This window comes from Manis javanica, chromosome 4 (genome assembly GCF_040802235.1).
Source record: "Manis javanica isolate MJ-LG chromosome 4, MJ_LKY, whole genome shotgun sequence".
Taxonomy (NCBI): Eukaryota; Metazoa; Chordata; class Mammalia; order Pholidota; family Manidae; genus Manis; species Manis javanica.
The window spans coordinates 143,950,405-143,966,691 of NC_133159.1; the positions used below are offsets into that span (position 1 = coordinate 143,950,405).

A 16,287-nucleotide genomic window follows, 5' to 3' on the forward strand; every position below is an offset into this window, starting at 1 on the left:
ATGCTTCTATCTCCTTTTCAAAGAGAAGTAGAACACAAATGGGTGTGTGTGTGTGTGTGTGTGTGTGTGTGTGTGTATGGTTATGTATGAAATGAATATCATCTTAGCAGTTCATAAGAACTCTAGTACAGGAATTGGAAAACTTTTTCTGTAAGAGCCTGATAATATTTTAGGCTTTTCCAACCATACTATCTCTTTTCACAGTTATTCACCTCTGCCTTTGTAGAGTAAAGCAGCCATGGACCATTGGTAAAGGAAGGAACCTGACTGCCTTCCAATAAATCTATTTATGGGGATTGAAATTTGAATTAATGATAATTTTCACATGTGACAAAACATGCTTTTGATTTCTTTTTCAGCCATTTAAAAATGTAAAAACCATTCAGAGCTCATGGGTCATACAAACACAGGCTGTTTTGGCCTGCAGAACGCAGTTTGCTGACCCCCGTTCTGTGACAGTGGTTCCTAAACCTTGCCACACTTTAGAAGCAAGTGGGGAGCTTCTAAAAATCCCAATGCCTAGGCTGTGCCATAGATGCCCAACCATCAGCAACTCCAGCATTTAAGATACACTGAAGATACTCTGCAGAAATGCTTTTATGTATCCAGTGGTTGTGGCAATAAAATCATGGGCTATGTAGGCAGACCTGAATTCGAACCTTTACTTGGCCCTTTATTAGCTCTGTGATTCTGGGCAAGTTTCTGCGATCTCTGAGCCTCAGTTTCTCAATGTGTTCAATGGGGACACCTACTCATGCAGATACTGGAAGGATTAAATGAGATAATACATGTAAAGCACCTTAGACATAGCAGGCTCTCATAAATGGTAGCTATTTCTATTCCTTGAAGAGGCTTATTTTTTTAATTTGTTTGTTTTTTCCCCTCTTTCCCTTTGTCCCTCCTGGAGGTTTCTTTCAATCCTGATTTTTAGAGAATTTTCAGCTAGATACTCATCTTGGTGTCTGCAGCAGACTCAGGGTGGCTTCTTGTAGCACCCTGAATGAGATAATTTCTTGTTCTCCCAAGGCCTGCTCCATGACATCCAAAAGGCATTTGCTGCAAATACACTAAACAACAAGGGAAAGGTGGGGAGCACCACGGATTATGGTGTGGGTCCAGCGGCTCATGACCATGTAGCAGGAGGTCAGGTTCATAAAATGACCCTGAATTTCCTGTACCTAATAGGGCATTTTTCCTCCTTTAATTAAAACAGGCATGAGTACCCTGCTTGATAGTAATTAGCCCTGGGAACCTGCTAATTAGAGGTGATGTGGTACTTTCCAGGTAGAAGCCAAATCTGAGAAGCCTAGTGGCCTTTGTTCTTAGGGGGGAAGCTCCCCCAACGTTCAGGTGAAAGAGCGGTAAGGAGAGGGTGGACACAGTCCTATAGTGAGGATGGGAAGTTGCAGAAACTGCAGAAGGCTGATTTTCTAGAAGCCACTTCCCTCAACCTGTGAGCATGTGTCTGCTTAAGATACCTTCTCATTGCCCTCTGCTCTGGTTTCAGCAGCCCCCAAAAAAGTACATTAGTGGGAGTTCAGCCTCTGAGCAGTTCAACCAGTGAGGCTCAGTCTCTCTAATGCTTTCAGGAAGTCAAAAGCCAAGTTTCTCAGGACACGTACTTGACATGTCCTTCCCACGCTGGAGGAACACCATGCAGCCGATCTTTAGCATTTAATGACCTTCCCAAGGGAAGTCTATATCCCCCAGTGCAAGCTAGTTATAGGCAGTCTCTTGTTAGGACCACACTCAGATGGGTGTGTCTGGGTAACAAGGTGTAGCACCCAAACAGGCTTGGGCTTGGATTATGGTTCTGTCATTATCTGGTAGGGTGGCCTCAAACAAGTTACTTAGTCTCTTTGGGCCTCAGTTTCTTCAGCTATAAACTAGGGCCCATCAAACCTATCTTCTTAGGACCATTGTGCGCCTTACATATGATGAACGGCACCCAGTGCTAGACAAGGAAGGTGTTACTGGGTTGGTTCAGGAACCCTCAGGGATTTGAATCTTCCTGGGTTCTTGACAAGAGTGTGGTTTGCAGTTTCAGTCTGGAAGGTTCCCTTTTCATGAACCCTGCATGTCATTTGGGACATCAAAAAAATGAAACACAAGCATTGGCAAGATCTGTGGTCCACGAATTCCTTTCCCAGGCCACATAAAAGGTGTCTGGGGGACTCATTAAAAAATTCCCATGACTCCCCAACCCACACCTTTTAAAATCAGAATTTGTGTTGGGGGTCGGGCATGAAAAGTTTTGACAAACTCCCTAAGAGATTTGGATGTACTGCCCGGGACATCCCTAGGCTAGATGGAGCAGGAGGATTCTGAAGGGGTTGATGCTCATCCTGACAGCCTCTTGCTGAACTAGGAAAGGTGAGGCAGCTGGGGTGAGGGGCCCTGGACTAGGATTCTGAGGCCTGAGCCACTGATGAGCAGGGATTACCTCGAGGATTACCTTCTCGAGGATTCTGGCAAATGAAGGTGGTGAAGCTTTCGGCTCTGACAGGTTGTTATTTGGAGATTTTGTGTAGCATCAGTTCTTGCGGCCCAGGACTCTGTGGCTTGAGGGAGCAGAGGGAGGTCTGCTTGTGTGATATTTTACTGTGAAGCTTGTCATCTGTCTCCCTCCCTCACTCCTTCCCCATTTCAGGAACTGTGTGCTGTTAGAAGCCTTCCACCTTTATTAGGGACCATTAGGGCTTTACAGCGCCAGCAGATTGGGTGGGGCTAGTCACAATAAACAGATTTATAATGGGTATAAACGAGACACCTCTAACTGCTGGAGGTTAACACTTTCAGGGTCTTTGAGTGGCAGCCGCCTGCACGCCTGTGCCTTCTGGCCCTGCCCAACACTCTTTCTGGTCAGCACCTGTTGGGCTGGGTTGGCAATGAAATCCAATGAGTTCTTGTTCAGCAAGGGTGGAAAACCTCTGAACAACATCTCCCAGTTTGCAAGGTGTGCACAAAGTAGGTGGTTAAGAGGTTTTATAACAGATGTTTTGCGAATAGAAACAGAAATGAGCCTTCTCTTCTTTCTTTTTGAGACTCTTACTGCCAGGTTAAGTATAGGGTTTGCATCCCTACCTATTAAAGGAAATGAAACAAACCAAGTTCACCAGAAGTCTTATTCTCACGGTGAAGAAGGTATTCCCCAAAGTCTTTAAAAATCAAGTTCACCATGTATGTGTTCCATGTAGTAGAATTGGGTGCTGTCCCAGCATCTGAGCCTGACCTGGCTTTCTTCACCACTGCATCTCCAGTCATTAGCCCTGTGCCTGGCACATGGCAGACATCCCATGGATTTGTGGAATGAATGTGTCTATTATAGAGGGCTTCCTGTCCAAAAGCTTGATGCATAAACTCCCTGTTTTGTAATCTGTTACTCAGTTTTAGAGTTAAATTGAGTGTGGAATTCATTTCATTTTACATAATGTATGTATAATTTATTTAAAACATGTTTTCCCTCTTCCAGAAACAATGTTGTCCAGCTCTACCTCCATTAGTACTGCTTAACCAGAGACTACAGTTCACACACACACACACACACACACACACACCCTCAATATTAAATGCTACCAGGAAGTTTTCAAAGAACATATTATTCCTTTTTCTCCCTAATATTCTACTAGTTTAGTTTCTACTAGTTCAGTTTCCTAGTTTAGTCTAGTCTATGAACTTTAGTTCTACTAGCTAGTTTAATGTTCCACTAGATCAGTTCCTTTTATAATCTCTTAATCAGCATCCTTTGGACAATAAAAGAGCTAGAGAGACCTCTTTCTGAGTTTGTGTGTGTGAACTGAGGTCTGGAAAAGGGACTGGATTCTGTGAATCAGAGTCATCTGGAGAAACAGAAAGGAGACATTCCAGCCCCAGGCAGCCACCAGTTCTCTGCAGGTGTTCCCTGAGCACTGATGCTCCCCTTCAGCGGAAGCCAGTAATCAGCTGCCTTCCAAAGTCTCAGTGCCCAATGCCGGTGCTCCTGGGGACCAGCATCCACGAGCCAGTGGCCAGTGGCCATCTGTCAGGATGATGGTGATGATGATGATGGTAATGGTGCTGATGGAGCTGTCCTCAGCAACGACGCTGAAGGGTCTGGGCTCTGGCTAGGCAAACACCCGTAACGAAGCCACTCTGACACTTGCCAGGCCTCAAACGATCTTCTCCCTGGGTATCATTTCCCAGTAGGGCCCTGCTTATGAATAGGTCACAGTGGAAACCCTCTCTTTTCTAAGGCAATTTTATTAGCCCTTCAGTCACAGTACAGATGTCTGTTTATAGGACCTTACTTTTGTGTGGACACCCAGTGGCTAAGTCTGATGATGGTTTTATGGCCTTCCCCTGCTGTCCAGACCCACTAGAAGCATCATCACTGTCCTCGTCAGCCAAGCCTGGGCCCTTTGTTGCAGCCACATTAGCCCTGCCTGCAATGGCAGCCTCTCAGAAAAGAGACCCCAGGAGCCAGACTGCAGTGGGGCTCTGTCTGTCCCCGCAGCCCCTAGGCCTAATGATGTCCACCATTAACCCTTCTTAGTTTCACCCTAGCTTCCGTTGGAGAAAAAGGTAAAGTTACTCATGTTACCATAGTGAATCCCCATTAATTGATCCTTTCTTCAAATAACCCAAAGAGCCCACAGTTGGGTTCTAATGGTGAGAGTAAACTTGGGGTTCCCATCCATAGCCCCAAACCTTTGGAAACGGTCAGCCTGTGCTAGTGGATGCACCCATTCCCATCTCCCTGAAAGCATCCTAGGTAATGGGAGTTATTCTTGGGCCTCAGGAAGTAAGGAACAGGTAGGTTCCCCACAGGCACCCCACTGACCCTTTTTGCACTAGATAAAGTCCTGTCCAAGATCTCAGGCATGAAAGGAAGTCCTGCTGCACCGTGCTCACTCCCCAGCACACCCACCTCTGGCCTCAAAACATGAAATGGCCCAAATGTGTCAACACTATTTCTATTTTGATTGTTTTAAGCACTTTTTCTCCTCTCTCAGTCCCCCTTCTTCCTTCTTTAAAATGTGTGCATCCTGCTAACTTCAGAAAAAACAGGTGATAAGTGTATCTTAGTACACTTAGAGGATAAGTGTATACCACTGTTACTTCTCCACCATTCAACTTGATATTCTGAAGGGAGTGTGCAGCCCTCCAGCCAATTCGAAGTGTAGGTCATTCATTCATCAGTTACTCATTCAACAAATACTTTTTGCATACCTAACACAGGCTAGACTCTGTGCAAGGTGCTAGAGACAACGGAGAAGAGAGACAAGGTCCTGCCTTTATTGGGCTTACATTCCAGTGAAAGATGTAGCCAAGAAACAAGTCAACAAAATAATTTCAAACTATTTGTGGGTCATAATGGAAGGCTCAACATACCTGGAGTCAATCTGGGGCCTTAGGGGGAAGAGGGAGAAAGGTCACCTTCAGAACACCACTGACTTGCTGGGAGACCCTTAATAAGAGGTCATGAAAATGACCTTGTCCTCCTTAAACCTCAGCTTTCTACTCTGTCAAATGAGCATCTGTGACATACTGAGAGGCAGGCTGCATAAAACACTCAGGTGTATAAGGATTTCTCCAGTTCTCCAGTGCAGCCCGGTTTCCTTCACCTGCAGGCAGAAGTGCTCATTGCAAACCGTGTGATATTTGCCTGCAGAAACTGTCTCTCTGGTAAGGACCCGGCATGGTGGCCCAGGTGGAGCTTGCATTGCACCTCCCCACATGTGCAGTTTTCTCAGGAGCACTATGCACATTAGTTTCTGTTCTCAGCCAAGATGCTTTTGATGGAAGACTTTTTTTTTTCTTTTCTTGGTTACATTTGCTTTGATTTTCATAAGAAAACCAGTTGGTGGGCTTCCCTTAAGTATCACTCAACTTTTACTCCTTGAGTTCAAGAATGTTTACCATCCCCACAGGCCTGTCTGTGTTTCTCCTCTTATGAATTGGACTTCTAACTAAGCCACCGCAGGTAGAAAGAAATCTGGAATTGAAACTAGCCCAGTGTTTAAATTGCTTTCATCCCACATCAGCTTTTTCCTCCCAAGCTTTCAGATTTTGAATCTCCTAAATTCTTTGGCAAACGTTAATCTTTATCCTCCGAGAGGAGGAAATGTTAGTAAGAACTGGCGATAGTCCTGTGTTACCAATGAGGAAACTGAGGCAGCAGTGCTCATTGGAAAGCTGTCGTTTGTGGAGGTCCGAGTTTCAAGCTGGGGAATTGTTCATGTTTTTTGATCCCAAATGAGTGTCTCAGAAGTTCACTGGGCTGAATCATTTGTGTCTCAGCCTCTTTCCTCAAGCAAGTGACTGCTGTTTGGGAGGGGGGGCAGGGCGCAGATTTCTAAGGATGCAGTACTAGGCCCATCAAGACTGGCCGGATTCCTCCTGGCCCCTCTCAGCCCTACATCTTGACTTCGTAAGAAAGACAGCTCTGTCTGCTCAGAATTGATGGACATGGTTGTTTCCTTTCGGGAGCGCTTTCTTCTTTGCACACTCCCTTCTGTGTGAGTTTAAATTCCCAGTTTCCAGACCTAACAGGGTTGGGCTGTGCTCTGCATGAGGTTAGAAACACAGGGGAAGAATGTGTGTGACAGAGCCCGGGCTAGTTGTGTAATGTTTACTCTGTTGGTGGCTGGGACGCTCACTTGTGCTGGCAGAGGTCCACCAGCCAGAGGAGCATTCCTGCATTATCAGGGATAGGAAGTTGTCAGGGGTGAAAGGCATCCCATCAGATTTTGGGTGCTGCTGGCAGACCCCAGTGAAAGGGACTCTCAGGCTTTAGTGCCAAAGACTACATGAGCAAGCTGAGCCTCACATTGCCCAGGAGGGCCCACCTCCCTCTTCTCTTCTTACTAAAAGCAATGCTAGCCATGTTTCCCTGCTGACATTGCTCCTCTATTTGCCCTGCGTTTTCTCTCTCAGGAAAACCCAGTTCATTGCTAATCTTATTTTATTCATTCATCATTTTGGCTTCTAAGAAAGGGAGGTCTATAAGCCCATTTTATAGATAAAAATGCCAAGGCTCAAAAGTTGACCAGCCCAAGACACCAAGACAGAGAGACAGAAAGGACTAGTTTAAAGTGTCTATACACTGGTGTGCTGTTGATTTCTGGAATTGTGGAATTGGGTCTCAACTGTTTTTAGACATTCTTAGAGAGCTGAATTAGATACCCAGGACTTTCTGGGCTATAGTGCTAAACCCCTGAAGCACAGGTTTCTGGAAAGTCTATGTGGTTAATTTCACCCTGAGCAGTTTCCTCTCTGGGGTCCTCCTGTAAGGCAGTTGTGTTTGTCCTTGAACACAGGTGCACAGCCACTTCTATAGATCTTGACATTCACATCATAAAAACCACCATGCTTTGCAAAGTCATGCAATAAAAACTACAGGGCTTATGGGACAAGAAAAAATGGGATTAAGGATACACTACTCGAAAACTTCTTCAGTGACATTTTTTTAAAAGATTAGAATCTAATAAAAACATCAGCAGAGTTTTACACCCAATAAATGGTTAGGAAATACATAAATGCCATGCGACAATAAATATGGCACTTTACCTTGAAAAGTCCTGAAGTTTCCCTGTGAAGTGGGGGCTGGAGAGTTAAAGCTTTTGAGTTATTATGAAGTGGTGGATGAAGGGTTGTCTGAAATCAGAAGGAAAGTTGTAATTCCAGACATGGATGGATGTGGCTTAATAGCAAATGCAGTGAACTGATGGTAGATGTTAGCAGGTAGATGTCTGAAGGTATGTGTGTGTGTGTGTGTGTGTAGGCATGTGTTCACGTGTGTGTGCACAAGTGCATTTAGTGTTTTCCTGTGTTGCTCCACGTGGCTGGGTGCAGATTTCCAAATACCTTAAGTGTGAAACTCATGTTCATTCAAATTATTCCCTAATAAATCAATAGAAGTGGAAGGGATCTGCACTTTCAAGACCAACGTTATGGCAGAACTGACTCTATTTTCTCCTGCCAGAGTGGATGCTCCCTTGTTCTGCGGCATGTATACCCAAAGCAGCTGAGGCTCATTCCTTCATTCAGCAAATATCACAGTTCCAGGCCCTCTGCTAGGCTCTGACGATGCAAGCACAATAAAAGCCACCTTTTCCTTCAGAAGGAAAGAGAAGTAAACATAGCATCAGCATATAGTACAAGGTGACCGACTCCAGCTGGAAGAGTCTCCACTGCCTGTAAAATACAAAAGGGCACAGCAGATAACTGTCACAATGAATCACGGAGAACTTCATGGAGGAGGGTGACACTTAGCCCCCTTACAGGATGTGACATGGAGAAGAAGGGAGGAGCTGTCCAGGCAGAGGGAACAGCATAAGCAAAGGCACAGATGTAGGATATGGCGGGCCTGTGTGCATAATGGCTGGTGCCCTGACGTGGCTGCATGGGATGTGGTGAGGGGTGTGGCCAGTAAGGCCAGATGGAGTCATAGAGGTCCAGTTCTGCCAGTCATAGGTATTGGGACTTTTCCAGAAGGCAGTGAAGAGCTACTGCAGGTTTCCAAACAGGACATATGGTATGACTTTGTTTTAGAAAGAAATCCCGAGCTGCAGCAGGCTGATGTGCTGGGTGCTGATGCAGAAGGCAGCTCATGGAGATGCCGACTTTCTGGAATGGGGCTTCTTGCATGTATGACACTTCTAGCCATACTGGATGGAAACCAAATCATTTGTCTCCCTCTCACATGCTCTTGGAGATTCAGAAATGGCCCAGCACCCATGAGACTGAGGCCTGGGAACAGGTGAAAGTCGATCACCTCCTCACCTGGGCCTCAGGGATGTTTCTCAGTTCCAGCTAGGATGCCTCTGTTCATAGGGTTGGTGATGATGACACGGCCACTTAGTGACTTGAGCCGGAAGTGAGAGGAAGGCGCATAGACACCTTTTGGCATTATCATTTTTCCTGTGAAACTTTCCTGTGGCTATTAACCTGGAATCTTTGGCCAGTCAACATTAAATCAGAGCCCTTGTCTTAGATTCATTTTTTTTTTTAAAGTTTGCAATGGTAAAGGAAAAAGGGAAGATGCCATTCCACACCTTAACACAGGCTCCCTAGCACAGGACCTGGCATGTGATAGGTGCTCAGTAAAGTTTTATGAACATCAGCCTTCCTAAAAATGTCTTTCAGAGAAAGATAGTCCAAATGTAGGAGGAATTGATGTGTCTTGAGCAACTTATGTACCAAACATGGTTTGAGTACTCTCACATCCATTAACTCATTTGGTCTTCTTCCCAATGACCTAAGAGGTGGAGATTTTTAACAATAAAGAAACAGAAGCTCAGAAGGTTAAGCTCCCCAGAGTCACACAGCTAACACATGGCAGAGTCAGAATTTAAAATTGGGTCGCCAGGCTGTGGAGCCTACTCCACTTCTGTTCTCCATTCAAGCACTCTTCTGAGTTTGTGAAATACATAAGGACCTGGCCTATCCTTCCTCTAATAAGAACACCTATTTCTGGTATGTCGCCAGGAGATACCTTGTGATACACCCCCTCCCTCCACACCCCCATTTAAGAAGGGTAGCTGAGGCTCCAGAGTGATTGCCCAACTCCTGGAGAGAGGAGCATCAGTGGGAAAGGTTACAGGTGTACCTGGAGCCGATGAGCACCACCTTCCTGCCAGGCTACCCAGGATAACGGCCCCACCCTGCCGCAGGCAGTCCTCTGGCTTCAAGGTGAGGAGGCTGCAGGTCACCCAGTGCGTTGAGGGCAGAGCTGAGATCCAACGGGGATCCCCTAACTCCAGCCAGGTGGTGTCCCCCAGCCAGTGGTCTCTAAAGGAAGGTGCAGAGGTCTAGGCCCATCTGTCTTTAAACAGAGCAGCTGCACCCTTATTTGGCTCATATATTGAAGTTCTGCTGGGGGAGAAAACAATGTTTGAAAACCTCGGCAGCCTTGGGCTACACTGCCTGGATTCTAACAAATAGCTCTTGACTCTCTCCTGCCAGGCTCCCCCGTAAAGAAGTCTTTTGTTTCCTACAGATATCCTTGGTTAATTATTTTTAAATAAATAATTATGTAGCCTGTGGTAGGGGAGAAGACTCCCCACGACCCATATTTGATCATCAGAGGGCTGGCCCTCTTCCTGCAGCCAAATTAAATAAGCCAAAACTGGAGTCTGTTTGACTTGAGACTGAATCGATGATGGGGACAGGCTGGGAGGTGAAAACATACCCAACTCCCAGCGTTATCACCACTCTCTCAGGAGCAGGGCATCTTGGGGAGGTAAATAGCTGGTCAGGGAGTCAGAAAGGGCAGGAGAAAAACAGGGTGAAGTCCAGTTCCTCTAAAAGGACAGAACAAGAGGGCAGGGGCCAGACCACTCTCCCAAATTGCTTCCAGGGCAAAGCATCGGTGGGTCCATCAGAGCAGGATTCTTTGAGAACTATTCTCCATGGGAAAGTAGTTCCATCCAGTACTTGGAATCTGCACTAAGCTGTCTAGAATTCTAGTCTTCAGGCAAATATCTTGGGGTCCATCCCCACACCAGCCCCCTCCCCATGCAGAGTTGCTGTTTATTTAGCATTATGCTAGGAGCTTTATAGATATTGCCTCTAATAAAAAAATAGCCCCTGTGAAGACAACAGTTTCTCCATTTTACAAGAGGAAACTGAGGCAGAGAGAGAAGTCATTTTCCCAAGATCACCAAGCTGTTAAGAGCAAAGTCAGGATGTGAGCATGAGTTTGTCCAACTCCAGGGCCCACAGTCTTCTCACCGTCTTGCCTTGTTAGAAAATTCTTCTTTTTATTGATTTAAAATCTTCCTCCCTCTTTTCCATTGGACGTAGCTTTGCCTTCTGAGCTCGCAAAGTTCAGATCTTTCTTCTTCTATATAACAACACTGTGAGCTGTTGGAAGCATCCTGCTGGGAACCCAGTGGCAAATGTGAGTGGAGAAAAAGGACCTAATATATTCCAATGGGATGGAGTAGAGGGTGGTAAGTAGGAGGCATAGGGGGCTACAGATAGGTGCACAGGGAGATGGACAGGGCTGGGCAGGGGGTGTTGATTTGAAGACATAGAAGCCTTTCTTCTTTTTCACTTCATAGTTCCTGTTCCTCCCAAAATGTAGTGCCCCAGACCAATAACTACTGAAATCCAGTGCTGTCCCACTGCCAACACCACCCCCACTAGCAGCCCCTTGAATCCAAGGATGAGAAAAACAACCAACAGAAGTAGCCCACAGGGCACACATCAAGCCACTTACAGTCAAACAAGGTGCTCTTGAAGGTCAGAAGCCTGCCCTAGCCTTTGTTTGTCTGCTCCCAGCCCTCTTAAGCACTAGGTTGTATCAGCCTTGGGTAACAGCCTTTGGACAATCCAAGGATAACTGGCTTAGGTCTCCTCTTGGCAAGTTTCATCTTAGTGATTTGGAAGCTGCTGGTTATAGCAGCTTGTGGGGCCCCTGGGGAGGAGGCTGGGGGTGTTTTGTAGCCTCCTTGGGATGGTGGGGCTCCAGTGAGGGCAGGAGTCAGGGCAGGGGGGCAGCAGACCAACAGAATCAGTATACTTTATACAGTGATGGTTCATCTTGGGGAACTGGGCAGAACAGGACTTGGACCCCTTCAGCATCCTTCAGTTGCCCGGTCTCTGCCCAGCACTTTCCCTTTCATGAGCACAGACCTCTGTTTTGGCTCCTGAGCAAGAGGGAGAGACAGAGCAGTGAGGTTTCAAACATGCTTGGTTTGCCCCCCTTTGCAGACCAAATTGCAGTGATTTACTGAGCACCACCTCCCACCGAGGAGTGCGCCCCCCGAGCCCTACCTCCCAGCAGATGTGCCTCCCCCATGCCCTGGGAGTCGGCCAGGTGGGACCCTTCAAAGGAATGTGAGTTGCAGAGCCAGACTCCCAGCTGCAGCCCATCCTGCCTACTCTGCCTGTGTCCCCACCGGCTTCTTGGACTCAGCCGAAAGAGTGGTGCACACAAACTGGTGCATTTTGCTATGGCCCTTACAAGGGTCCTCTTTGTAAAGTGGTTCTACTCATGCCTTGCAGCTCCACACAACCAAGAGATGCTTGGGAAACATTTCTGGAAGGCATTTTGAAGAACAAAAGAAATACTCTAGCCAGGAAAAGAAGGTCAATCTCAACCCCTAAATCCTGACAGAATTATGCTGAAACAACACTGAGCAGAATCTACTTGCTTGTTCATTCATTCATCTGACAGATATTTATGGAGAGACTTTCAAGTGCCAAGGCACTGGGGATACAGCAGCAAACAAAACCAGAGAAAAATGTCCTGCCCTTGTGAAGCTTACATTCCAGAATTCAAGTAGAGGCCACGCCAACTGTACCCTAGAGAAAGACAGCAATATTTCTCATTTCTTGTGGGTAGACAGGGGTAGAGAAGGCAACTTTGTTTTCTTATCCTCCTCCTGTAAAAACAAGGGGAGCTGAGTCAGCATCCGAGGGGCCCATGGCGCTAACATTTGCTTTTACGTTGGGTCTGCCCTGTTTTGCAGGAGTGCGCTACAGCCAGCAGGGAAACAATGAGGTCACTTCCTCCTCAACAATCAATCACCATGGCAGCAGTGCCATGGTGACCAGCCAGTCGGTTTTACAGCAAGTCTCTCCAACCAGCCTGGACCCAGGCCACAATCTCCTCTCACCTGATGGTAAAATGGTGAGTACACCTGGGCCATTGTAGCTCTGGAGCTGATAAGATAAGAGGCAAAACAAACACAACTTCTCACAAGGCCTGCCTCAAACAATGAACCATTGTAGCCCCACAGGGGAAAATGGGGGACATCCAGAGTTGGAGTGGAAAGGTAGAACTGGTGACCCAGCCCTCAGAGGGTGGAAGAGGCGTTCGTTTTGAACCCAGCCAATAAATCTGACAGAGCTCTGCTCTCATTCTATTGATTGAATGCCTCATAAAGGAGCAAGCTGGGTGGGACACTATTTGTTTTGGGGCTGCCAATGTCATTTGTGTTGATAAAATGTTCATTCATCCCCCCTAAGGCCTCCAAAGCCAGATTTTTAACCCAGAGAGCACCTCACTTTGAAACAGGTCCCCTCTTTCTCTCCACCACCCCCAGTGCTGGCCAGAAGAATTAAGGCAGGATTTGGTGGATGGCAGGAGGTGAGGAAAGGCTTTTTGAGCTAGGAGTTTGAAGGACTCTGGATGGCATGCCAGAGAAGATCACAGCACAGAATGGCAGGTGGGGTGGGGCGATGCTCACAGGGTGAGGGAGAAGCACCGACTTTGAAGTCACTGTGAGCTGGGTCACATCCCAGCTCCAGCGCTTCACAGCTGTGTAGCCTGGGCCAGGTTGCTGAACTGCTCTAGGTCTTTTTCTCATCTGTAAAATGGGGTAGTAACAATAGGATTGGGGGAACACATGGGTTAGCACTGGAAATACACAGCACACGGATCACATCGTGAATATTCAATGCATGGCAGTGTTGTTGTTACTGTCAGTGTTACTCTCCTCAGACGAAGTTTTCTGCATTGAGAACCACAGCTCACACCCAGATGTCCATTTAGCATACCTGGTGAGGAGTAGACTATTTGAACTTGAATTTTCAAGGTTCTAATCCTCTAGCAACACAGGTGCAGGGAGAGCAAGTATTACGACACTGGTCAGGGTAGGAAATGGAAAACTATTCTTTGGGTTTCAGGCAGGGGAGGAGCCACAGGTTCCTGGCTTCCACCCTCAAGTTGGAGCCGCACACATTCCCTTAAGGTGTCTGACCCAGAGGCAGGTGGGGACCGGAGTGGGGGGAAGGGGACTGGGAGCAGATGCCAATTTAGGCCTTGACATGTGTGCTGTGTAGGCAACACAGGAATGGTGAGTCACAGGTGATTGAGTCCCCAGCTCCCTGGAGGAAAAATAAAGTGTAGTCTCCAGGGGGAGTGCGGGCCTGGCCAGCTCTCATTCCAGGGGCTGAGCGCTCTCCCTGGTGGTGCTCTCTGCAGACTAAAGGACAGCGCAGTCCTGGGGGAGGCATTGGGCGACCCCCTTGCCTTTTCCCCATCCCTTAAGCGCTTCTTCATGAAGAACAGTTTGTGTCGGCTACCTTATGAGAAGCACAGACAAGTCTTCATGAGTTCTCAAGAGTCACTTTGAGACCCAAACAAGTTCAGGGTAAGGATTGCCCAGGCTTCCCTGGGGAAGGGGGCCTTGTGGTAGAGGTCATGACTTCTCAGTGGATGAAAACTCCCAAGTCTCTGCTCCTATTGCTTGAAGGTCTTTGGGGTTTCCCCCCACCCCTCTTCCTCCTGAGGCACACTGCCTCCCCCAGGCCAGGGCTGCTGTCAGGCAGCCTGCAGACATGCTTTTTTCTTCCTGTTCTGCCTGGCAGTGCCCTAATGGGCAGATATTATTGGATTGATGATTGACTAAGACAGCACTCAACGTTAGCAAACACCTGGAAGTTTGTTTGCAGTGACCAGCTTTTCACTAGTCTCCAACACCCTGGTTCATATGTTATGTCACTATCACTGGTTGCCCAAATTCAGGAGTGCTTTCTGTTAATATATAACAAGCCCATCACCGGTCTTGGTCCCCCACAGCAAGAGCAGAGTGTGGTTAAAAATAACACAGGCACAGGAACCAGTATCTAAGTCTTGGGCTCTGTTAGTTGTCAGCAGTAGGAAGGACGTTGCTGAAATTCCATTTCCTCATCTGTAAAATGAGGGCTAATAATGCCTGCATCGTGGGGTTGGTATGAAAATTGCTCATAGCTCTGCTGTTCTTTGAGTGAGCCTTGGACAAGGAATGGTCACTTCCTGTGTGCTAACTCTATAGAACATGCATTTGAAATCCTCCCCCAGGGATTAGTTTTGGAAAAAATGCTGATCCCATTGAGCTTTCTTGTGCATTCTCTGTCCCCCACCCCATGTGCAAACTGCATTCATTGACAGAAAGCTGGCCAGGTTCAGGGCTGCAGTTTATGTGTGCTGAAACTTGCTTTTTTTAAAAAGCACGTACTGGATGCTTTCACAGTACCAAAGCAGTATGGCCTAACTGTGAGAAGCTCAGGGCTTGGAGGCAGATAGCCAAGTCTTGGGCACATTTCTTAATTTCTCTAAACTTCCATTTCCTTGTCTGCAAATAGCGACGATAAGACTAACCTCACAGGTTGCAGGCAGGAAAGCACTTAATGTAGTGAAAGTATTCCAAATGGCATTCGGCATTCATGAACTCACACTCTCCCAATTATCACTGCAAGGATCGTGACAGCCTCTGCTGCTCCCTGGCTTCTGTCAGTCCTGGAAGCAAATGGAAAATAATGGTGGCATTGTAGAGTAGGAAGGAACCGACCCAAGTTACCCCAAAATAGTAAGTGGATGGGATTTAAACTCCAGCCAAACTGGGTTTGAAGCCTGGCTTCCTCACTCACTAGGCTAGCCTCTCAACTCTTCTGGATTAGTTTCTTAATTTGTAATATGGGCGCAATCATAAGAATGCCTTCCCTATGCGTACAGTCATCATGTAGTGCAGCCAAGCAGCGAAAGCCCTTGACTAACTCTAATGCCCACCCATTTAAGTTGGTCTTATCATTGGCATCCACATTTCTCTTTCACCGTTAAAATCAGACATTGGAATGGCAGAGATTACTGTCACTCCGTTGATTTCTCCAAGGATTGTATTACCCAAGGGAAGTCCAAAGGCAGGTTACTTATTTTTTTTTTTTTTTTATAACTCTGACATTTTGAAAAACAAGTCCAGCGAACAGGCTGGTTCTCTCTTGTTTGATGTGGTCAGAATTCCTTCTTGGTCACGTGACCTCTAACTCACTTCTTGATGCTCATTTTAAAAACACAAACAAACCTGTTTGGTTCTTTCTTTCTTTCTTTTTCAAATTAACCTTGGAAGCTGTGGGGTTGACCAGAGGGCAGGGCAGGAGATAGTGTCTTACCTGGGCACTGGTGTGAGGCCTGTAATCTGTGGAGCTCTGAGTAATGAGAGGCGGGAAGAGGGAAATGTCTCATGTAAGCATCTCTCAGTGTTCCTGGTGCCATTAATGATGTCTGGGTTAATTCAGAATGCAGGAGGATGTGTTTCTTAATAATGGTTTTAAAAATTATCTTAAAAATATAAATAGTAAGCTCCTCTGCCATGAAAAAAGTGTGTGTGTGTGTGTGTGTAAAACCGATAGCTCCTTATATTAATGGGGAAACACTGGAAGTATTTCTGATAGCATCAGAATCAGAGAAAGCACATCTCTTACAGCTGTTATTTAATATTCTTTAGAAATTTCTAACCAACACAGTAAGACATGTACACATATTAGTACTAGCAAGGAAGAGACCCTGTCAGCATAATTGTTATGACATTATATGCT

General features: G+C 46.5%; 1 protein-coding gene across 4 annotated transcripts in view; it reads left to right on the forward strand.

The window, feature by feature from the left end:
• The window catches only part of HNF1B (HNF1 homeobox B), a 50,273-nt gene that overhangs the window by 17,902 nt on the left and 16,084 nt on the right, over positions 1–16,287 (forward strand). For all 4 annotated transcript variants that reach the window (XM_073235263.1, XM_073235261.1, XM_073235260.1 and 1 more), the window contains exon 5: positions 12,459–12,619. In XM_073235263.1, the coding sequence (XP_073091364.1) occupies positions 12,459–12,619 (161 nt within the window). The remainder of the gene's footprint in view (positions 1–12,458; positions 12,620–16,287) is intronic.